The following is a 25,077-nucleotide window of genomic DNA, read 5'->3' as shown; positions in this document are numbered from 1 at the left end:
GATCCCATGATCCTAGGAGCACACAATCACCCATTTGCCCAAGCATGGATTTGCCTAGAATGTCGCCATACATGTGGCTCGCTCACAAAACTTTTCAAAATTCCTCGAGCTTCGAACTCAAGGTCAACGGGACGAACCCGGTGTACCTGTAGACATAAACAAAAGGTAAGGCTTCTACTAGATACCTAAACAATTCAAACAAATACAAAACAAAATCCTTGTGGCACGTGTCATTACCTCAAGAGGGTGTTGACGGGTAATGTCGACCAACAAGCTCTCCAAAAGACCTCCTCCTTACATCTCGACGTTGCCACCAACATCAAGACTCCAAAGTCATCAATCCATCCACCACTATTACCTTTCTCGCAACTTTTTTTAATCAAGGCGTCAACCCCGAAGGCACCTCCAACTTACGTACACTTTCCTTACTTAACTCCAAGACGCACCTGTTCACAAAAACGTGTGCTACAGGCTCACTAAAACAGTCCTAAATCTTCTCTACAACCACACAATCTCTACCATGCTTCCCTATTACCTCGAAAATCAACATCATGCTTAAATGATCATTATAGACATTAATCAATGCTTTCCAACATAATCCTAAACTTTTCCCCAAAAACAAAATCGCTAACATGCGTCCTAAAACATCAATTCTAAGCCCTAGCATGCTCAAACAATAATTATACTAGCTCTAATAGGTAATATTCAATAATTTGAACTTAATTAGGCCTTGCTCACCCCAATCTAAGCGTCCAAACTGCTGCAACCCTTCTAGCAGCCACTTCACGCGTCCGGTCAAGTGCCAATGCCCAAGATTGCTTGTTGCCGCTGCTCACCACACGCCCTACATGCTGGTAAGAGAGAAAAAAGCGTCCCCAACACGCTGCCGCCACTGCCACCGCTATCGTCGCCGTCGCCGCTGCTCCACCCACCGTCCTCGATCTTCACTGTGTTGGTCGTAGCAGGTGAAGAGGGGAAACAACGGAGAAAAGGGGAGACGGGCTGCAGCATCGGGGCCCCTTATGCGAGTGGGGCTCGGGTCCAGATCTGGACCCTGACCCGACCCGCTCTGCCAAAATAACGAGCCTTACACTCTCTCTCTTTGCATCGAACACAAGACCAAAGCCTGCTCAGGCAGCTTTTGGCCTTTTTTTAGAAAATAAATTTAAAAAAAATTGTACCATACTAAAGCTGAGAGTGCATGTGAAAATAGGATAATTAAATTGGCTTGCCAAGTGGGATGATATGTGTATCGCTTTGGGAATTGTGTTGACAACAAACTTGCACCACGTTTTTTATGAAGTAACATATTTAAGTCATAATTAAAATGGTACATTATGCGGAACTGCATAATTAGATGTTATATTATGTTGTTTTGCTTATTCCTAAACTAATTTTCTGCTAATGCTTATAGTTGATCTAAGGCCTGCTATGCTTAGCGGTGAATTACTACAAAAAAAATATATTATATTTCATAATAGGTACTAATCATATGAACATATCTTGTGAAACTTAAATTCTTCTTCATTTTACTTTTATGTTGAACGTTGTGTTTAGAAAGAAAACAAGACTGAAATATTCCTTAGTTGCATACATGTTTATTTGAATAATTCTAATGGTTGTTTAAAAAATATTCAAGGATCGTTTGTCTTGGTTTTGTGTATGCCTTTTTTTTTTAGGGCGATTTGGCTATAGTAAAAAACTATTGCTGTTTCATGAGTATGCGAATCCAAAGATTGGGCTAATTTCATAAAACATTGTGTAGCAGTGTTTTATAGTTTTATAAATCTGATTTTGGGGAACATTCATGTAACAATAATAAACTGTTATTATTGCCAAATGACCCCTTGAGATATTCAGTGTTCTCCTAACATGAAATTATGGGACTGCAAAACAGATATATATGCAGGTCGTCAATTAGTTTGTCATGCCATTTTTCTTTTACTACGACAGTATTTGCAATGTCAATAAGAATTATCGGTCTACAAATTTTCTACTGAAGGTCACCATAATATTATAGCTAAGTGCATACCTTTAGTAGATTTTCCCCTCTGGACCTCTGGTATCCAAAAGTACTAGTGATCTTCCTGGTAATGAGGAAAATGAGAAAGCATTAAAGAAAAAGAAAAATTAAATTGCCAACAAGTAAGCAGCTTCTCTCTAGAACATACATATTTGATGCATGCATGGCTCAAGCTTTTTAAATTCACCTGGTTTAGTTGTTTATACTACGTGTTGAGCTTAGCTCATTTCCCTTTTTAATCAAGAATAATATTTATTCAAAAAAACAAATAATGGTAGAGAAACAAAAAAAGGTTATTATTTTTCTTTTTCAATAAAAGACGAAAAGTGCTGCAGAACCCGCAAAAAAGATGTGTAATATATATATATATATAAAATCAGGCAGGCCCCTTACATTTAATTTGTTCACACAACTAACTAATAAAAAGTCTAATTAAAATCCTATTAAAAATTTTGAAACTCGTCAAACTTGGCCCCTATAAAAATTTGCCCCAGTGAAAAATTCTAGAAAGTTCTGCAAAAGTATTTCTTGCACGTTCTGTTTCCGAATGGCCCCTCTTGCAGCTGCCCCTCAGCTTCTCTTGACGGCGTAATTGGCCAACATAACTGGATTCATCCGATAGATTTAACCATCCATGCTGGTTGCTTATGTCGCCTGTACTAAGCCGGACTTTTGAACTTTGTCGGCAGTATCACCGCAGCAGTAGGGTTCTAAATATATATGTGTGTGCGTGTGTGTGTGTGTGTGTGTGTGTTGCTGGTACTTGGGCAGACTTTTGAGCTTCCTCAGCAGCACGAAGTGCCTCAGCCAGCCGCAGGAGTTGTGGTGGGCAGACGGAAAGAATGTTGGGTGCACCAGTAGCAGGTGGTCTTGTTCTCTATGTAAAGAAGCAAATGTGGTGTCCCGTTGCCTCCTCTCTGCGGTTCAATAAGCCTCTGTCGATGGTTGCATGTCTCTCTTCCTCTTCATCCTCCTCTACCACCACCATCACCTCTGCCAGCCCCCTCCAAGAAGCTGCCGCCTCCATCCCAGGTCTCTTTTTCACTCTCTCTCTCTCTCTCTCTCTCTCTCTCTCTCTCGCTCGCTCGCTCGCTCGCTTGTGGATGGTTGCCCTTCTGCTACTTCCTTTCGACAATAGCAAGGATCGAACGGAATCGATGTAATTTTGTATGGATGGTAGTTGACAGTGCGTATATTCAACCCGTTTATAATATTGTGTTCAGAAAGTTCACTGGGCGCAGGGTGTATTCTGTATGCTTTCTGCCACCTTACCTCAGTCCACAATCCAGATGACAAATGAAAGGACTATATTATAGAATTGGATATGATGAGCATGAGTCTACTCCATTTCAAATTGCTTGCATATTGGTTCATTGCTCCAGCTATTTTAAAATTGAACTGTTTATGTGACCAGATAGAAATATAGAATATATTAGCTATGAGTGGAAATGATGATAACTCATCTGCCCCAACAAGAAAAAGCCATCAATGTTGACTTCAACAATTACTTTGCCATGGTCTTGTTGATTCCTTTTGGTGATCTCCATTTATCTCTTGGTTGGTCGAATGGTTGTAGAGGATGGTGATAGACTGTCCGTATACACATTTGCATAGGCCTTTTCAGATTATGCCAAGAGACACACTTCGGATTTGCATTCTTAACCTCCTTCAACTTGAAGGATCTTATAGTATATGCAGTTGTTTGCATCTAATAGTTATATTGTGCGTAGAGAATTCAATTGCTTGTCGTTCAGCCAGATTCAGTACCTTATCTTTTCTACTGGTATGTTTTGAATATAGAGTTGTAACTTATGAAGGATTTTGTGTTTTCCATGCTGTTAAGACATAAAGGGTAAGACACGAAGAACATTTTGAATGATACCAACAAGTGACTCTTCAACTGATAATATTTGGTATCTTAACGCTGATACATAATGGGTATAAGGTGGCACACAATGAGTAGAGATCAGTTGGCTGCTAGAGTTAGTTGCAAAAATCTTAATCAATCTCTGTACATTGACAGAGAAATGAACGATTAGGATGTCTGAGCCGCAACAAAATAGTAATGAACTTCAGAGCTTTAGTAAAAAATTGTCGAAACTGCCAAGCACAATACTGTCAAAACTTCCTAGATGAAAATTCTTTACAGAAAAATAATGGAAAGAAAAGGGGCATACACACATCTGTATCATTGTCATAGTCCTCAAGTTTTTATTGGCCAGGTTTTTCTCAGTTACTAAGCAGGAAATTTGTTTTTCTTGGGAATTCCTAAAAATTTAAAAATATAAAAATAGAAGATTAGGTACATGTGTATTTTCTACTAATTTCTTGCAAAAGCATGTATAAAAATTCAAAATAGTTATTCATGAGATATTTTGAAAGAAAGGACAATATAACCACTTAACATGACAGCTGGTATAATAACATTTTTATTTTTCTTTTTTGGAAAAAGAAGTGTAAGGATGTGTAGATGATATCTACCAAATCACTATAGAGTATAGACACATTCATCATAGTTCATTTGCTAATAATGGAGAGTTGAACCATTTTTCTAAGAAATGAGTTTTTTGTGGCTCGGATAATTTGTAAAATTTCCTGTGGTGGTGATTTTCCAATCTTTATAAGAACCAGTTTTGTAATTAAGCAAGTCAATAAATATGAAACTAGTCATGGAGATCACATCCCTGCAGTTCGTTTTTTGAAAACAAAAATGCTATGATATCAGCTGTCATGTTTAGTTTTATAGTCATAATCAAATGTACACACACACACACACACACACATATATATATGCAGAGAGAGAGAGAGAGAGAAAGGACGTTTCTTTCCTTTTTTGCAAATATGATCATGTACCATGGATTTTATGTGCTCAAATTTGTAGGAGTAAAAGACGTGATTTTTCAATGTGCAGATCATATTGACAAGGGTTTAAAACTGATTATTTTAGCTTTTATGGCTTATAAATCTGTTTTGCACATTGAAAATTATGTTCTACATTTTTGGACATGTAAAATCCATTGATTCAGTTAGATTTGTAAAAAGCACATAAAAATACTGTGAAACATACTTGATATCATATTTGGGATGGATAATGTAAGTTTTTCTGATATCTTTCAACTAGATAGTAGTTTTTCTTTCTTGAGTGAGTTGAGTCATGTATGCTTTTACTGTTTCAATTTAGCTACATTGATCACTGTTCTCTTCACATTTGCCATAAGATGGGAAATATCTCATATTTTTATTTAAAAAAGATATGATTGCTAATATTCTTTCCACCATTTAGTAAATTCAACTATACAATTTTTTTACATAGCTGATGCTTCTAATTTCAGTTTACTGCAATTGGAACATTTTTATGTTAGCTGAATTTCGCTCTTCTATGATGATTTGTGTATCATAACTTATTTTCTTTGTTATGAGGTCATTTGACATTTATTTTAGTAGTGGATAGGTGCTGCTAAATATGTGACTTGTCTAAATGTTCTGCTTATGTTAATCTCATTAGCAAAATTATGGTATGACAGCTATTCCAAAGGTCATTTTGAAGAAAGGAAAGACACAGTTGTTCCGAAATGGAAGCCCAATGGTGTACAGTCGTGCTATTGACAGAATAGTTGGTCGACCTCCACCTAAGACTGGAGATATGGTGTTGGTGACAGATGGATCCGAAAAGCCAATTGGTTGGGGACTGTATAATTCTGTCTCAATGTTTTCTGTTCGTATAATGCAACTAGAAGATGATGCAAGGCGGTATAGCTGTTCTCTAAATGAAACTGCAACTTGATGTGTTCAATATGGCTATGTGTCATTCTCCTTCTTCATTTTTTACTCGTTAATATCATCTTGATGTTTTCTCATTGTGTTATTTTGTGCATTCATTTGTAGAGATCCATCTTGCGTGTTCAACATGGAAAGATTGCTTGACTCAAGGCTTGAAGCTGCTGTAAATTTAAGGAAATATTTGGGGCTCCCAAGTGAAGATACTAATGCCTTCCGGCTTGTGAACAGTGAGGGAGATAGGCATGTATCTACTCTTGTTTAATCGTGAACAACTTTTCTTTTTCCCCTTTGTAGCTTGTAGAATCCTATTGACCAAATAGCTGAATGTTTGAGAAGCAAAACAAGCTTAGATTCATTTGACAAATTTGTATTGGAACCAGGGGATTAGATTTGGATGACCTGTTAATGCTAAAGCTCAGCCATCAGATAGAGATCATTTTTGGTGTTTGAAAAAATAGGCAACTCGGTATCTGGAGGAAAACATTTGTTGGCATGCACATTTTAAAATGTAGGACTAGAATGTGCTTGGTACACAAATCATATGTGCATTAGTATTTACTGGCAATAATCATATTTGTCGGGCATAGGCTGATGTGGTGCAGGACACTTTGTCCCATGTTTGTACTTACTACTAAACAAAGAATTTCTTATAGTCCTGTTACACTTGTTAGATAAGCCATTTCTTCATATGTTGGCCACCTCATTATCTTAATTTTAACTTGTCTCTAGAATACCTTACTAGACAAATATTAGAATATAAATGACAATCTTTAGAATCAACAAACATCAAAATTGGATGATTTGTGATATCATTCCATAGGCATGACATGAAGATGCACCATTGAATGCAACATCTCATAAATAATGTAAGTTTTTAGGTCACAATCGTGGTTCCTCACGTTGGTAAATAAAGACAGATTGAGCCCCACATCTGTGTCTTCTCCTGCTCCTTTTACTTGGAATAATTTTTGGTGTTCTTTTCATCCGACACTGTTTCTGTAAATACACTTTCAATATTCTTGTCTTGGTGAATTTTTTGATACAATCTCCTTTTACTTGAATGATTTTGGTGATCTTTTCTAAATCCGACACCATTTGTATAAACAAATTTTCAAAATTTGTGTCCTCGTGCTCGTGAGCTTTTTGATACAACATATATCTTTCTTAATAAAACTTGGAGAAAATAATGATGTATTAATGTAGGACCTAGCATAAATATAAGATTCATGAAAAGACACCGTACAACTAACAAAATCAGTATAAAAAAGCAAATGTTTTAGGACAGCTGATGCTTTGATGCTATAAATAACATTTGAAAAACAATAAAATGTTGATAAGAATGTTCATATGTATATGTGCTTTGCCTGTTGTGTATACATAATGCTGTTTGTACAAAATCTTCATGGTATACTCTTCATTTTTTCCCAAATTCATATAGTCACAACTACAAGGATCTATCTATTTATTCATTATTGTTCTAATTATTACTATCACATTAATGTAAATGAGATTTCAACCAACTTCTTAAGATACATTAGGAAATTACTGTTTATTTGTTCCAGTCTTTGTTTCGTTTGCTATGTTATATGTTTCTACATATTTGTGACAGTATGCAAAATACGTACAGTCGTACACATTTGATTTGAAATATTTTTCTTAGTAAGCCTTGAGTTTGAACTATTTTCTGTTTGAGCCGTAAAGTATGTGATTATAGCTTTTGCTTTCTTTTTCTTTTTTCTAGGTGATAAACTTGCTAACTTTGTATTGTGGCTAGTAGTTTTTGTGCAGGTTGTCCGGTCTAGTTGTTGATGTTTTCAATGATTGTGCTGTTGTTGCGTCATCTGCTGCTTGGGTTGAAAAGTATAGACCGACTATAGAGTTGTTGTTGGGTAAGGTCAATACGATAAACCATACATGCTGGAGACCATCTGTTGACATTTTGAAAGAAGAAGGACTGGATTTAGAAGCAAACAACCATGAGTTATCTATTCCAGATGACAGAGTCAAGGTGTATTATATAAATGGGTTACTATTTTTTTTCTGACTTGTGATTGTAATGCCTCTTGCATGACTTTTCAGTCTTGTGCCTGATTATTACTGAAAGTGATAGTGAAGGCATTAAGTATGTTAAATGTTTTTTGAAAAATGAATTTGAAATGATTGACTTGGTCTTCTTACCTATTTTTTGGGTATTGAAGTTGCAATTAGCAAAGGAACTTATTTACTTTCTCAAATCAAATTTGCCAGTGATATACTAAATATGTCTGGACTAACAGATGGCAAAATTGTTGAGACACCAGAAGTGCTAGGAGTTAAGATAAAATCAGGTGATGGGAGAACCTTTGGAAAAGCCTACCCTATATTGACAATTAATTGAAGCCTTGACTTATTTGACCATCAGTATGGCTGACATAGCTCATGTTGTTCATGTTATCAGGCAATTTCAGCAGGCACCAACTTCTGTTCATATGAGAGTAATTATGAGGATCATAATGATACTTCAAGAATATAACAAACAAATTTTTTATCCTCTTCGTCCTCCTTTAATATGATTGTATATTAATATTGATTGATTGAGACCCCAAATAATAGGCACTCCACTACTGGTTCTGTGTGTTTTTAGGTGGATCATTAATCTTGTGTCAACTAAAAAGCAAAATAAAGTCTCACTATCTTCTACTAAAGCTGAGTACTGGGCTATGACTACTATAATTATCGAGATTGTGACTGAAGAGTTTTTGAAAGCCACCAAAATATATTATGACAACAAAAATGCCATTTACATGGTTAGTAATCATACATTTCATGAGAGGACCAACCATATCAAGATGGATTTTCACTTTGTTCGAGAAGAATATTGACTTGTCCTTTGCTCAAAATATTAATTGTGGACCTTTTTACTACGACACTGACATCAAATAGATTTCTATTTTTTTCTTGGCAAACTTTTGGTGATATCATTTTGAGTTTGAGGCAGGCTGTTAATATACATACAGACATATATATATATAAAATCATGTACTGCAGTCATGAGATTATATCTATATATACATACTTATGTGTATAGGCTGCAATATTTTTTTTCAATTTTTCCTTATTTTACATAATTTTTCCCTTTTCTGTGTTATTTTTTTGCTTTTACTAGAAAATTTTTAGCTGTTGGCTTGTCCTAACTGATAGCTTTGTAGCATTGGAACTAGTCCAAGAATTAGCTCGCTTGTTCTTTACTTGTCTTTCTTCTATATATATGACGCAGCCAGTGTTTTGAGCATGGCTGTTGAAGCAAGTTTTGTAAGACTGTTTTGTTGAATACTGTTGAGTCTCCTTTGTGAGAGATTGGTTTCCTGTATTCTTGACTCTATGTAATTTTTGAAGACTGTGTTGTTGATTACAAGACCATCTTTTGGGCAAGACGACTGTGAAAGGGTCTAAAAGATGTGATCTTTATTATGTTAATTACTTACACCCTATGTCACATGGGTATGGGTACGGGTGCGGGTATAGGTACCGGTACGGGTACGGGTATGGACCATTTTCAAAAAACTTGGGTACGGGAGTACGGCCGTACACACACAGACATATATATATATATATATATATATATATATATATATATATATCAAAAAATTTCAAACAGAATAACATACACATTTCACACATATATGTCAAAAAAATGCAAACAGAATAACGCACAAACATAAATCATGGTCCAAAACACATAAATCATGGTCCAAATGAGCTGCAGCTGCAACAGATAAGATAATCAATACAAACAGGGACCATGTAGTGCAAAATCATATACAAATACAATACATATGTACTGTTTTAATATCTACATGCAGCACTCATGCAGTACAACGGCATGAGTGCAGCACTCATTCGATGCCCTGCCGGCAAATGCAATCCACAATCCACATTCAACAATACCCTGCCGGCAAATGCAATCCACATTCAACAATATTCTACGACAGTGAAGAATGAAAGGCCTCATATTCTAAGACAGTGAAGATTGAAGAATGAAAAGGAGGCATCTATTATATTTGAAAGGGATTTGAAACCCTCTCGGATTGGTGGTCGGTCATCAAAGATTTAGGGACGTCGAGGCCTACGATTCAACATCTTGGTTCGTATTCACATATTTGAAACAGAGAGAGAGAGAGATTTGAAACTGTAGAGAAAGGGCCAGCCAGAGGGAGGGGTGATGGGTTTTCACTTTCAGGCGAACAACACACAAAACCTATCGCCGGTCGTTGCCGGCGGCGAAGGCAAGGGCCGATTAAAATGAAAACAAAAAATGTAAAAAACTTCAGTCACCTCCTGTCTTTGCCGCTGCCGTCGTTGCTGTCGTCGCCACTGCCGAAGCGGCAGTCGTCGCCGCTACTTTGTTGCCGGAGAGAGACGAGAGGTAAAGAGTTGAGGGTCGAGGGTTTCGGTTTCATTTTACCTTTTTTTTCTAACGTCATAATAATTTTTAACGTTAAAAGCAGTTAAACGTTTAAAAAAAAATGGACAAAATTGGTCCCGGTCAATCTTGACCGTGTCCAATTTTGGACGGATACGATCCCCGGTACGTTGACCGTACCCGGTACGGTCAACGAGTACCGGGGCCGTACCCAGGCCCGTATCGGTACCGGTGTCGTACCGGTACCGGATGGGTATGCCCCCTTTGGGGGCATACCCGTGTTACATAGCTTAAACCTCTCCTAACTTCTTGTAATATCACTTAGAAAATTGTTGTTTATTTTTGGCATCAAATATTGCATTGCATTAGTTTTGGAAAGATATATTCTGTTCCCTTTTCAAAGGAAATGTGTAAGGGAAATTTTGGTTGTAATGAATGTATTACAGCAAAAACGAATTCTTTACCTTTTGGAAGAAGAACATATTTTTCACATCCCCTTTTGAATTAGCACATTCGGATGTTTAGGGGTCTTGTGCCCGTTATGTCCAAGGGCAGACTACTCTCTTATTATGTGATATTGGTTGATGATTTTATAGACATGTCTGGATTTATTTTCTTAAACACAAACATGAAGTTTTTTTATTGCTTAAAACTTTTGTAATATGATTAAAACCCAATGTAACACTAATATTATGTTCTTTAGAAATGATTTGGGAGGAGAATATGTCTTAAATGAGTTTAAAGATTTTCTAAATGAAAAGGGTATTTTACATTGTAAATTTTGCCCTAAAACACCCTAACAAAATGTAGTTGTCCAAAGAAAGCATCGTGTGTTACTAAAACCTCAAGAGTGCTTCTAATTTCGAAAAATATTCATTAAAAAATTTGGGCTAAAGCTGCTCTTACTTCTACCTACTTAATAAATAAAATGCCTTCCAAAATTTTAGAAGACATCTCTCCTCTTCAAAAGCTTTACAATTTAGAATCTAACTATAAGTCTATTACTGCTGAAGGTATTCAGTTGCAAGTTGTTGTATTTTAAGTGAAAAAAATGACAAACTTTCTTCCAAAGCAATAAAATATGTTGTCATTGGATACTCCAAAACTCAAAAATGGATAGATGTTATGTTATTTGAAAAAAAAAAAAAAGACAAAGGTCTATGTGTATAGAAATGTAGTACTTTTTGAGAATGAAAATGTTTTTAAAAAGGCAAATTCAAACATGACTTGTATCCAACAGATTCCAGTTTTTTCTTGGAAAATTTTTGGTAATCTCACCATAAGTTTGAAGGGGAGGGGGGATTGTTGGATTATGTATAAGTACTTGTGTGTGTCTGTGTATGTGTATTTCATTATATATATAACATCTTATGTATATATGCTTAATCTTTGTTGAATATGTGATGTATGTATCTCTAGATAGGCTCTATGTGTTTTTTCTAGTGCTTCCTTTCTGTAATTTTTTCTTCTTTTACTCTATTAGTCTATTTATTTGTTTTTTCTGTTTTATAGCTAAACCAGCCTAATAGCTAGTTCACTATTTTCCCTCTCCCCTTTTCTTCTATAAATATGGGACTGTCTCTTTTTTCCAAATTGTAGAGACCTGGGTGCCTGGTCTTGTAATCTCTTCCTCTCTTTAATGTTAAAGTGTTTGAGAAGCACAGTTCTATTTTTAAGGCTACATGCCTGGTGCTTGTACCCTGGTTTTCTGGACTAGCCAAACAGTCAGTTGTACTCTTTGCATATAAGGGCATAGTTCCTGTTGTTGGTTATGCCTTTGCTTAGCATATTGACGATCAATACATGGCTCTTTTTTTTTTTGCCATAACACACTTGTGCTGGTTAAACTATGTTGGGTTTTTCATTTGCACCTGTATGCAGTCCATGGAGAAGATATTTGAGGTATTATCAGGTCGTTTTCTATTTGATTCTTGTGCCTATACATGTTGGTTTTGTTGCAACCTGACAAGTTCTTTTTTGGCTTTTGGGTTCTAAACTTGGTCAGTAAACCGGGGCTGTATTTAGACAAAGCTATAGTTGAATAAACATACCAACAAGTGGTGTGAAATAATAAACTTTGCTTTAAAACTAGAATGACTTAATAAATGCAGATGGAAAGATAGATGGCCAACTTCATGCCAACTGAGCTTTTGCGAATCATGATATGAAAACTGACTTTTTTCATGTATTGGAGCTTGCCTATGAAGGTTTATCTATTGTTTTTCTGCAAGTATTACTCACCCAATCATGATGTGAAGATGAATGCAATTAATGTTTCATATCCTGTATCTCACCCAAAGTCACGAAGGTTCATCTATTGTTTTACTGCAAGTATCACTTAAAATGTCAGTTAACTTTTCAGGTCAAGGAAAATGGTATTTATTACACTGTCTCCCTTGATGGTCAGAAGACTGGATTCTATGCAGATCAGCGTGAAAGCCGCTCTTTGGTAACTAAGATATCTAAGAATCATAGGGTTCTTGACCTATGTTGCTATAGTGGTGGATTTGCGCTTAATGCTGCATCCGGTGGAGCAGCTGCTGTCGTTGGTAAGTCCTTGTTTGTTCTATCTTTTCAGGTCATTCATAATTGTGATCTTTCAAATTTTCAAACTGCGCCTAAAATATCAGTGAATATCAGTGCTAGAAAAAAAAAACACTTAGTTTGACTACATTGTTGAAAAGCGCAGAACTTTTTTATCTGTTAATAAAGGATCTCACCAAGTTAACCTGAATTGCGACTAATCTCAGAGTAACTCATCTGTGGGGTACCTTCGTCATATCTGCTAATTAATGTGGATGAGTTGGTGACCTGAAATGACAAAGTTTGCCTCAAGATAAGTTAAATTCTTTGTGTGCATTATTTTCTGTTGGCCTCTAAGTCACATAGGTGTGTGGGTATGGGCAGGGGTGTGGTTACAGTGGTATAAGTTTGGACATGCCCTTTTTGAAAATTTGTGGATATGAGGGTACGGAAGGTGGTGGTGTGCGTGTGTATCTGTGTGTATATGTGTGTATATATAGTAGAGTTCAGAACTGCCTGATGCCGGATGTTGTTGGATGGCTATAAGTTAAAATCTGTCATGAAAAGTCAGTCACCACAGGAGCATTAGCAACAGTTTATGGTTATCAAACTTGTCGGAGTTGCGTGCACTATCATACAAAATGCAAAATGTATGGACTTACATCCTTCTTATATCTTGTTATACAACTGTCATTAAGGTGAAGATCTCATGAGAATGAGGACCAGAGTGGAATGCATATGAATTATTGTAAACGGCACAAAACAAACACTGGAAAAACATGTGCACATTATGACTTAGAGTAATAAAAACAGGAAACTCAAGACCAAAAAAAGATTAAAAAATGAATGGGAACACTCTGCCAAACTCTCTTAAAAGCAGAAGCATCCCTAAAACCCAAATTTCCAATGGCAAAACTCTCTCTCACATGTACATGGTTATACATATAAAAAAAAAAGGAAAAAATTCAAACAAGTGGTTGCATAGAAAAGGAAAAGGCAAACTTGAGACACAGGATGCATGCTCACGTGTTTCTGTGCACAGTTGGACAACTGGTGTTTTCAGCATTCCTGGAAGGTTGAAAACCTCGATTTTGCTGGAAACACTCCTAATTTGGCATCGGGAAACATGAAAGAGAATAATTTGAGGGAAAAGTCGTTTTGCAGACAAAAGCTCAAATCTATAAACACTGGAAACAAACGAAAAAAACACTTGCCTTACTCCTTGCCTCCATCTCCATGCATATTGCTCCTCATCGCCAGCCTTAGACTATCTTCTCCACCACTGGCCATCACAGTCGAGTCGCACTGATAAAAGATGGGGAAGCACTGAGATGTAGCCATGTAGGGAAACATAACAACAATAAGTCGAGCTCGAGGACTATAGTCTTTCTTTTAATTTTAACTGTTTAAGATTTACGGTTTAGACCCAATTCAAGCTGTATCCGATAGCCATCACTTACCCATGTTGAAGAACCCTTGTACGAACAAGGGTACCCTAGGCTGGTCATGTACCTATGTGACATAGATTGCTCTCTTTAACCATACCCTACACTATTGATGAATATTTAACTATATACTCAACAATAAATTAGTTTTATTTAATATATATATATATATCTGCTTGGCACTTAGGGCTCGTTGGGAGCTATACACCATCAGACCCACATAGCTAGCTATTTCAAATAGATTGAGAATATAATTACCCAGCCAAAAGAATGAAGAGAGGGTAGGGAACCAGATGATCTCCCACCTCTCCATTGCGACATTCATCTCCTCTCTCTCTCCATGTACTCTCTTACAACTTTTTTGTACTATGATTACTTTTACTATTATTGTTTAAGCAAATGTCACCCATCTAATCTATCAGTTGGCTTATATTATATTATATCATATATATATATATATATATTGTGTGGTGTTTTTAGTGATGATTTTTAAATATTTTGTCATCCAAAAACATCTAGCAGCTGGCTGATTTCAATTATTTCATATGTATAGGAAAATTGAAATCTAATGACTGGCAGATGTTACCAGATGACTAAATATTTAAGATTTGTGGCTAAATGCACAATAAACCTTGCTAAAAACATCATAAACCATTGCTATACCATGAACTGTTGCTAGTACTTCCTCTGCATGGTGTTTTTAGCAACGGTTTTTAAACATTTTGTCATCCGGCAACATCCAGCGGCCAAATTCCTGTCTCTCTCTCTTGCTCTCGATATATATATATATTCTAAGGAAGCTAAAACTATAAATTAGGTTCATGATGAAGACTCTAGATACCACTTTTGAAAGCATTTTTCAGAAAATCATATATATTCTTAGTAAAAATGGACCAATAATTTAATGGGTGACTTTCTGGAGAGAAACTCCGACTTTTATACATACATAAGGATAAAATTGGTGATTGGTGTGCTTTTAACTACATTGAAACTTTTGGTGTGTTTTGCACTTTTGGTTACATTTAGGTCCAGTTTTGGCTACATTTGCAAATACATGCTCTAAGTGAATCCAATAAGGCTCTTATGGGTTACAAGGTTGCTTTATGATGTGATTACCACGGGTATATTCTAATGAAGTCTTTGTCTAGTGCAAAGCATGTAAACCAAGACATCATACTGTCAAATATACTGGAATTTGACAGGGAGAGTTATACTGTCTTCAGGTGTTGATTCTTCATCCGCTGCTATTGAGCTTGCAAAGGAAAATATTTTTCTTAATAGTCTTGACCACGATAGGATATCATTTTTGAAGGAAGATGCAGCTGAGTTCATGAAAAGTGCTGCTTCAAAAAAGGATTCTTGGGATCTGGTAATATTGGATCCGCCAAAACTAGCACCAAATCGTAAGGTATCTTTCTTTTGCAGTTTTGTCATCCACAAGTTCAGGTATGATATGCTTTACTTGGTAGGGACTTTCATATTGCCATAGAAAGCTTATAGGTGCATCCTTTGATATGAAATTTAGGGGCTAACAGAGATTGAATTTCTCTTCTTTCTTCACCGCAGATCAATGTTGACTGCCCAGATGTCATAGCTATGTTCGCACACAAGATCTTTTTGCAGGCTATATATTATAACAGAAATGATATTAAACTAGCTTATTCTAAATAAAGTAGGACTGCTATGTCACGTGGGTATGGGTATAGGTGTCATACAGGTGCTGGTATGAGCACGGGTGTGGAACGATTTTAGAAAACTTGGGTATGGGGACATGGCTGTATATGTATATTTATATGAATACTTATTATGTATAACAATAAGATTTTAGCTAAATAAATACTTATATGTGTACCAATGAGATTTTAGCTAAATAAACACATAAATTCATTACTTAGATTCATAAAATATATATTACTAAACGAAAACTACTAAGATATGCGCAAAAGGTACAAAAAAATACTAAATTTACCCAGAAAATACAAAAATTAAGGCTGCTGTTTCCAGGCCTACACCATACCTGTGTCGATACGGGTGCGCGGCCTTTTCTGGTGCACCCATGTTTCATGGAGCCTCTTGGGCTAATTAGGTTAATGATTCCTTGTTCAGATTTATGTAGATTGGTATGAAATGCTTCCATCTTCACTTTTACTCATGACTAGAAATTGCTTTTATCCAAATGAATTGATCTATTTGGAAATATTTAGTCTTATCCACAGTGTCGTCAAACATTCCAATGACATTGTATCCACTACTTGAGATATTTTCAGGTTCTTCAACGTGCATCTGGTATGTACAGAAGCTTAAATTGCCTAGCTATGAGGGTCACAAGGGAAGGTGGTCTTCTTATGACATGTTCATGCTCAGGAGCTATGACCCAGAGTGGAACATTTTTGCAAGTTCTTCAAGTAAGTTTCTTGTGTTATGTTATCACTTTCTAAACTATCTCCTTTTCTATGGGGTGCATGATATGTCCGTCTTATGTGAGATGCTTGCAATTCCGTTGTACTTGGTCCATTTGGAACTTCTCATCACCAAGGTAGTTGCTTATTCTGGTAGTTTGGAATCCTTACTGGTGGTGGCTTCTCTGTAATAATTTCCTTTGTTCTCTGCCTGATAGAGACAACACTCCCTGAATATGTGCTCTTCATCTGTTTAACTGATGTTACGATTCAAGGTACAGGATATCACAGGTTTACTGCTTCTTGGTTTTATGTAGAAACCTAATTTTTATTCTGCTAGTGTAACTATAAGCATATATTGGTTTCAGCATGAAACCTATAGTTCCATTTTTCTACCAAGTTCCTCTGTTCAGTGATTTCTGAAATTTAATTTTTTAATTTTTCCTCTGCTGTCATGAGGTGCATTTATATATGTATTTATGTGATACTACATATCACAAAAGGATTTCTGGATCTACTTGGGAGATCCATGGACATGCAGATCAAGGCAGGGGACCTGCATTTTGATCCTTTGCTATACCTCTCTTTTACCAAGGGCATGATTTTAGCCAACAGAAAATACTCCTTGTCTATCATTCTTTCTTATCGATTAAATGTCAAAACATGAATCTAAGAACTGAGGATTTAGTAACCTCATTTTATATCCGGTGCCATGAACAGGCTGGTCTGACAGGCCAAGATTCAGGTCATGGCAGATTCTCATGCTCTGAATATGGATTTAAGACTCACCTGTGGTAGTCTGACGAACTTTGGCTGTGTTTTCATTTAAAAAATTCTGTTGGATAGTTGTAGTCACAATGCCCCAACACATGGGAACAGAAGAAATCATGTTTCTTGGATGTGTAAATTGGATTTACGACCCAAACAAATTGGGGACTATTGATTCTTGTACCTTTATAATATCTGACCTGACATTTGTTTTAGTATTGTTATTAATCTTATAATCATCTCCAGACTTCGGGACTTATGAAAAGGGCCATTTTCAGTCCATATATTATAGTGTTTAGGCGTGAGGTTTTATGAGTCCGCTTCATATTAAATGACTGATTTAGTCGGCTTAATTATTTTTCTATCAATGGCTATTTGACTGCCGGCAAAGGTAATTGCAAGTTCCAAAATGTTGTTGAAAGGGAAAAAAAGGTTCCATGCTTATTTCTTGCCTATGTTAAAAGATATCTTTCCGAGAAAAATGCTATCAAAATGACTCATTCTGTTTTGAATCACTAGCAACTGTTGCCTTGAACTGCTATTCATATTCTAATAAGTTTTTACTTGGCGCAGGGGGCTGCTTCAATGGCAGGGCGGAGGATTACTGTTCTGAAGAAAGCTGGTGCAGCAGCTGATCATCCTATCGATCCCTCTTACCCGGAGGGATCATATCTCACTAACTATTTGCTTCGAGTTCTGTAAAGGATATGTCTGCAGCACCTGATCAATGTTGATTATATCTGCGGTCTTAGTCATTCAGTTATTACATTTTTCACCATCTCTCTCTCTCTCTCTCTCTTGGCCCTTGCTCCTAAGGTTGGTGCCGGTAAGGTAAGCAATCCAAGTTGCTCATGGTTCAGCTTGGCAACTCATTTGAAGTCAGAAAATGGAGTTTTGGCAAGCTGGATATAATGGGTGCTTGACTCACTCAACTCTTCTAGGTTCATTTTCTATTGTGAGCGTCATAATGGTTCAGGCTTGCCCCTGGCCTAGCCTCTACTAGGCTCAGTAAGCCTGTGTTCTGCGATATGGTGCCAATCTAGGTTGGTTTGAGTTTATGAAACTTCATTTCAGAACTGAGTTTTTTTTTTAAGTTCCATAAATTTTCAATCTGGAAAAGCAAGATCTTTTTTTAAAGGCTGATTTTGGTCTAATTTATGTAATGTTAGAAGATTTGTGTGTGCGCGTATTTTATGGCCATCCAGCACTGTTTGGTCAGATTTCAGTTAATGGTCAATCATCATCCGCATCTAGCAAGTATGCATATTTAAAATCAATACAAATGGCTCTCAAGGATTGAGCTACTTACAGAAGACCGTTCAATTTTTGAAAACTTGCAAAAAGCTGCTTCCTTGAAAAACTAATTCGCAACGGATCGCTTCAACAAAATGTTCAGTAAATAGTAAATGGATTGAATGTGGATCGGATATCCATCCGAATTGTTTACAAAATAAGATACATATAAAATAACATCCAATTAGTAAATCAGTTCAGATTTGGATATATGAAATAAGATTCAATTGGATTTGGATCTAAATAAATATATGATTGGATGATAAACATCTTAACATGGATATCCATATCCAATTTAAACATCTGAATCTGAAGCCATGAGCTAATATCTGTTTCGAACCTAGCTACCCAAATCTGAAGCTGTGAACCAAACAGCTAAGCCAATTCAAGATACTTGTTTTGAATAAAAACTAGCCAAAGGTTTCAACTTAACTGAACATTAATTTCATACAAAAGGTTAACTCCTAGAGCTAATGGTTTCGATTGATTTTGAAGCTTCAACATATTGGAATGCAATTCTTATCTCCCACGCAGTCATTGTCTGGAAGCGATAACATACTGAAATGCTAAACTGTTTCTGCAAAGGCATTAGCCCAAAGCACTAACATTAGTTTATGATATTAAATGAGCATAAATTTTATATAAAGGTTGACATGCAAAGGTCTACACCAGTTTGGTTTGACCTATCATATAAAGCACCACGTCTGTGTTTTGTATATCATTCTCTTAACGTTTGGTATTATTTGCACTACAGAACCCACCATTTGAACCTTAATTCAGAGTTGAAACTTGGGTGAACTTGAGTCCAGTTATATGGGGTAGTCTCATGAGATCCCAGTCATTGTCATTGCTCCATAGTCAATAGAAAATTTGTTAACTATATATTTAGTGCTCCATGAAAAAAAATTCTGGCTCCGGCCCCTTAATAAACTTAAGTTCATTATAGACATTCATAAACCATCACCATCTCCATATAACCTTTCGAACTTATCACAAAAATGTTACTTGGGTTTCCTTATTTTTCCATCATCCAATAGTTGATACGAGTCAGGTTTTAGTCTAACCTGACCAGATTTTCCTTCGGTTGGACTCTGTTACAGACCCTACTCTAGGTCCGAACCCAACTAGCGCAGAACAAGCAGAGACCAGTCGGCACGGGTGCAGACCCGTGGCCATGTGGGCTCAATCACTTCAGAAGGATTCAAATCCAACAGAGGAGGTTACATTGACACTTGGACAAGTTGCAGTGGGAGGAGTGAGAGGAGCAACTAAGGTCGTGTGTGTGCAAATCAAAGGTACTCCTCAAGACCCAACTGGACCCAAGTTAAGACTCCTCGGTCTAGAAGAGTATACACCTATTACGAGTCCCAACCCACGATCCAATGAGGCGATCTAGGCCAAGGAACCTAGGTGAATTGGCTAGGCCACATGGGTTTAGCATAGCATCCAAATTCCGAAGTCTGGGTGGCAACCCAAACGAGGTCCTCACCTTGGGCTCACAAGGCTCAAGGGCGGTTCATTAGATTAGGAACATCATGCCCAATTTGCTTAAGTTCTTTGCTTATTGCATTTCAACTATCTTTGTAAATATCGAGGTGGATTGTGACTTGTTTTATTCAAGCTTTGATAGAGCATGAACCGGTTTGTTCCACTTGTGAACCGAGTCACAGTAGGATGTATATAAGCTTTTAGCTCTTTGTAATTGGGATGCCTTTTGGAATAGAAGAATTCATTTTTGAATTTGTATTCTCTCTCCTCACCCGAGCTCTCCTCTCTCCCTCTCGCGTGCCTCCCCTCTCCCGCGGTGGTGCTCTCCCTTCTCCCCTCGTGTCCCCTTGCTTGTGACGCCTTCCCCTTCTCTTCCAACCATTGGTGGAATCTGGCACCTTCCTTGGTGACGGCTTCAACCTTCTTCAACAGACGGCCTTTTCCTCCTCCTTCTTCATGTCTCGTCTCCCCTCAACCCCTCGGTCTAAGGAACGATGACTCTAGGATCCTCAAGTGCTCTGGCAGTTGCGGCTCCCCTTGACCACGCATCTACCCCATGGAAGATCAAGAAGACATCGGTGCCTTCTCTTGAATCACACAAGAGTTGAAAGGTCGAGTCTCATTCGAGAAGATTGAAGGAGAACGTGCAAACAGGCTACTTCAATAACAAAATTCCTTTAAGGTCAGTCATTGAATCTCCTTATGGTTTTTGAGCAACACGTTGTAGTGTTTTGGGCTTGAGTTCGGCCTTAGGCAAGAGTGGATTCCTCGGTGCACACCCTAGACATCGGCTCTTTTCCCTATGATGAAATCACCCTCAAATTGCCTCTTACGGGTCTCAACAGCTCGAGAGCATTCTTGGTTCTATTCTGTGCAAGTTTAGTGAGATTTACCAATGGATTCATCTCAAAATTCAACAAGCTAGCCTCGGTTTTCTCCCTGTCACTCACCTGTGTCCAGCAGCCTAAAAGTGCTTGAAAAAGGTTGATCCAAACGAAAAATCAAAGAATAACAAATATCAAAAGGATCACCCCAAGAAGAAGAGCTTTTCGGCCAAGTTTGGTGTGGATCGGAGCTTCCTAGACGAAGTTCCACGCTCGGCCGAAAATTTGAAATTCCGACCAACACAACTACTATTCCATCAATGATCAATAGATTCGTGAGGGTATTCTGATCAAAAGTAAGGAAAACCGCATTAAGGTTTACCCTAAGCAGCCGGCGCTGCCACGTGGATCCCTTGGCCGCCGGCTCCCCTTTTCGGAAAGTTCCTACATTTCCTCTCTTGTTTTCATCCTTGCCGTCCCTTGTGCCACGTGTCATCTATCCAACTAGCCCTTTGCCACATGTCTGCCACGTCATTCGACCTTCCCATTTGGTCCAGCTCGTCCCTTTTGCCGAGATCTACCTCTTCCTTCGTTTTAGGAAGGATAGCCTCGCGCCGCCCTTCTTTCCTTTCCCATACCCTTTTCACGAGTCAACCCTAAACTGCAGCCTTACCTCAACCCTCTATCCATCCACGTGTCAAGCATCTACCCCCTCCAAGGTCCTCGCAATCCAGCTGGGTCTCACCTCCCATCCACATGCCTCCACGCATCCCCTTCCATTCCTACGATTTTGGAAAGCCTAGCCACAATCCCCATCACCTTCCTACCTTGTCGCCAACTCCCTTGACCTCGCCCACCTGCCTTAAACCGCATCCAATCTCCACCTCTCATCATCCCCACGTGTCCACCATCTAATCGAGAGGAGATCTCAACACATCCCACCTGGTCCTCCTGCCAAGTTGGATCATAGTAGCCACAATCCTCCTTCCTACGTTTTGGGAAAGAGCGGCCCCACTCCCCTCATCGCTAGGAAACCCTACCCGCCATCGATCTTGGCCATTGATCTAGGCCACGTGTCCACCATCAAGGCGCCAACCATCTGGGCATAACCAGCTCAGCCCTACCCCTTTCCTTAGCTGCCTCACGCACCTCTACCTCAACCTATCAATTAGGAAACCCAATCCACGTGAATCCCCTTACCACTTTAGCAATCCCTAACCGCTTGGCATCCTTGCACCAAAGTAGGAAACTCCTTGGCCGCCGCATTCCCTTAGGCCAACTTAAACCTTAGCAGCCCCTTAAATAGCAAGTGGGTCCCATCACACCCAATACCTCTCTTCCCTAGTCCGAACCCCCCTTGGTCCCCCGAACCCACCTAACCTAGTAAAACTAAACCTGGACTAAGTCAACTAGACCTTAGCCGAGCCCTTTAGAACCGATTCTAATCCTCCGCTCACCTGGATCAGTCCTTAGCTCCCTTGACCCACTTCAAGACCTAATCCTTTTCTGCCTTCACCTAGCCCAATTATCTGAAAGCTAGCCTACTTCCTCTAGCTATCCTTAACCCCCCTCTCCCTCTTGTCCAAGCCTACCCGTAGAGCCTCTCCAACCTAAACCGTAACCCAGCCTTAGAAAGGACTAGGGTCAATAGCCGGTTCAGTCGGCAATCTTGCTGGGCTTGACTGGCCTCTTCTCTGCCTGCAACAACACCTTCATCGGCGTTCCCAACGTGCGTGGCCGAGCCACTTCAGGCATAAGGCAGGTGCTACCGATCTCCCCTCGACAGACCCCTCGGCACTTCCTGCCGCCATCACAGACAACAACATCGGCGTTCTCGGCCACACCTGCCAAGTGCCCAGTGCCTTTCGGCAGCAGGCGACTGCTAAGACCCGACCATTTCTCGGCCTTCCTTGGCCCGAGCGGTCGGCATTCACCGGCGTCCATTGGTATCACCAGGCTGCAGGCGGCACCCCTCTCTCGGCTTCATCCGACGGGCATTCTTCCATGTTGGCCTTCTCCACCGTGAAGCTGAAAATACCTGAGATTTGGTATTCATCCCGGGTCTGTTCGTGCTAAGTTCACCAAGCTAGTCTTGGCCGGTATCGTGCTCTTTCTCCCTTGTAGATTCATGGGTAGAAGTTTTTCCATCTTTGCTTTTGTTTTTGCTTTAGCCTGGCTACGGCCTTTGCTCATCTTGGCGGTACCTCGGAGGCCCTTGGCCAAAGACATGACCGCGAGTGAGCCAGCCTTCCTATTGTGGTTCAGGCGTGGTTTGCTATGTTATATTATGGTTTGTTGAGTGAGTTGCGAGTGCATACTTGTATTGCTTCGCGTTTGTATTGACCTCACACCCTCTTTATGATTTGTAGTAGGTTCGGCCCTTGACAGGTTTTCGGGTTTCCCTTACTTGTATCCCCTTTCCTAGTGGGTTTTTGCACCGGGGTCCTGTCCAACCGGGTACATCATTGTATTGATTTGCTTAGGCTTTTTGGTTTTAGATTACCTCAAGAAGATCTTGGGAGTAGGATTTCGGATTGGTGCGGCTTTTCTAGTCTGCACCGGTCGGGTCCTAACAATTGGTATCAGAGCGAGTCTTGAGATTATATCTGGCAGTTGTACGCACTTGATCCCTAGAAGAATTCGACTTCAGGGGCAGCTACATCAGTCGGCAGTTAGATCTTGGATTTAACTTGTATGCGGGCCAACCCGTCTCCCTTGCCTACAAACACACGATAGTGCAACGGCAGTGTGGTGGGCAGAGTTAGTCTTTTCGGCATCAGTAGTATAGTTGGATTTCAGTGTCAGTCAATGTAGAAGAGTTAGCGTGTTTTTACCGTTTTTCAGAGTTTTAGTCAGTCTTGGTCAGCATTGGGCAGTTTCCTTGGCGTTGGTCTAGCTATACCCTACAAATGGACAAGTCCAAGAAACAACCCACTCCCGAGGAACCAGTCCTCGAAGAAGTTCCCTCAAGCCAAGATGAGCCTCAACCAATAGATTTGGTAGAAATCCAAATATTTGAGTGGGAAAAAGTGCAACAAATGGAACAAGAAATGAACAAAATGAAAAGAGAAATGGAAAAGCAAGAAGCCTCCAGGAAAAAGAATATGGACTATATAAAGGCTATGTTTGAAGCCTTTACATCATCCCAGCTTACGGTGCTGGGTGAAAGGACAACCCAATGTCCTAATCCCCCACAAATGGATAAAGGCAAAGGAGTTCTTGGAGGACCTTCCAATCCTCATGTCATTCACGAGGTAGATCCAAATGTCTCGCATATTGACACCAATCATGATGGATCTAGGGGAAACGAGGCAAGGAGAACCAAACCCGAAGTCCCTCCTCTATAGCTTGTCCAACCTACATGGGTCTCCAATAAGCCAAATGACAAGCAGCAAAGAACTTCTAATCATACTCCATGATTTTCTCATAGTAGCCAGAACCAGACATATCATGAGTCTGAGGAGGACGATGAAGATCACCCTCCCCGTAGAGCCAGAGAGAATCAAAGACAGGAACAACGACAGACTCCCACGGTCTGATATGACTTTCTGAAATTTAATGGAGAAGCCCTACATGAATGGATATTTAAAGCGGAAAGATATTTTACCTATCAATACATGAAAAGAGATGAATGGATAGAAATTGCAATGATGTATATGGAAGGTGATGCCATGAGTTAGTATCTATGGTACCAACATAACAGGGATGAACCTACTTGGGAGCAGTTCAAAGCCGTTCTTCAATTACGCTTTGGAGATTCAACCTTTGTCGATTATGATGAGGAGCTAAAAAACTTGGTCCAAACTACCACGGTCCAAGCTTATCAAAAACAGTTTGAGAGACTCGCTAGCATGGTCCAATGGACAGAAAGGTCCCTCATCGGTGCATTTAAGGGTGGTCTCAAGGATGAAATAAAAATTGATATGAAGACCCAAAGATACACGAGTCTGGATGAATGCTTCACTATGGTAAGAATCTATGAAGAAAGACTCATAGAAAAAAGAGCTTTGAAAAAAACTTGAAAAGCAGATGGCCACAAAAGGAAATCGTTGTTTTCCCAAGGTTCTTATTTGAAAAGAAATGATAGATCTCCTTACATCAAGAAGGATGAAGACAAGCCCACTCATGCGCA

General features: G+C 38.8%; 1 protein-coding gene across 5 annotated transcripts; it reads left to right on the top strand.

Annotated features, from left to right (window-relative positions):
* Window positions 1-2,568: 2,568 nt before the first annotated feature.
* On the top strand, window positions 2,569-18,118 carry LOC116264905 (uncharacterized). Of its 5 annotated transcripts, XM_050080666.1 has the most exons (9): window positions 2,569-3,055; window positions 5,548-5,773; window positions 5,909-6,047; window positions 7,581-7,811; window positions 12,568-12,754; window positions 15,397-15,581; window positions 16,441-16,578; window positions 17,914-17,979; window positions 18,011-18,118. In XM_050080666.1, exons 1-9 carry the CDS (start codon window positions 2,866-2,868, stop codon window positions 18,062-18,064), a joined length of 1,416 nt encoding a protein of 471 aa, XP_049936623.1. In that variant the 5' UTR covers window positions 2,569-2,865; the 3' UTR covers window positions 18,065-18,118. The 5 variants fall into 5 exon arrangements, with proteins under 5 accessions (XP_049936623.1, XP_049936624.1, XP_031501217.1 ...); XM_050080667.1 differs by lacking the exon at window positions 15,397-15,581; XM_031645357.2 differs by having other exon boundaries at window positions 17,914-18,118.
* Window positions 18,119-25,077: the final 6,959 nt, after the last annotated feature.

Source organism: Nymphaea colorata, chromosome 11 (assembly GCF_008831285.2).
Source record: "Nymphaea colorata isolate Beijing-Zhang1983 chromosome 11, ASM883128v2, whole genome shotgun sequence".
Lineage (NCBI taxonomy): Eukaryota > Viridiplantae > Streptophyta > Magnoliopsida > Nymphaeales > Nymphaeaceae > Nymphaea > Nymphaea colorata.
Note: the sequence above shows the minus strand (reverse complement) of the source record. Positions and strands in the feature narration are given on the sequence as shown.

Bases quoted from the DNA above. Each gene is read 5' to 3' on its own strand.
- LOC116264905 (XM_031645357.2), top strand. From the start codon at position 2,866: ATGTTGGGTGCACCAGTAGCAGGTGGTCTTGTTCTCTATGTAAAGAAG. The intron at 5,774-5,908 runs GTATAGCTGTTC...ATTCATTTGTAG, and splicing joins CTAGAAGATGATGCAAGGCG to AGATCCATCTTGCGTGTTCA. The intron at 7,812-12,567 runs GTGTATTATATA...TTAACTTTTCAG, and splicing joins TTCCAGATGACAGAGTCAAG to GTCAAGGAAAATGGTATTTA.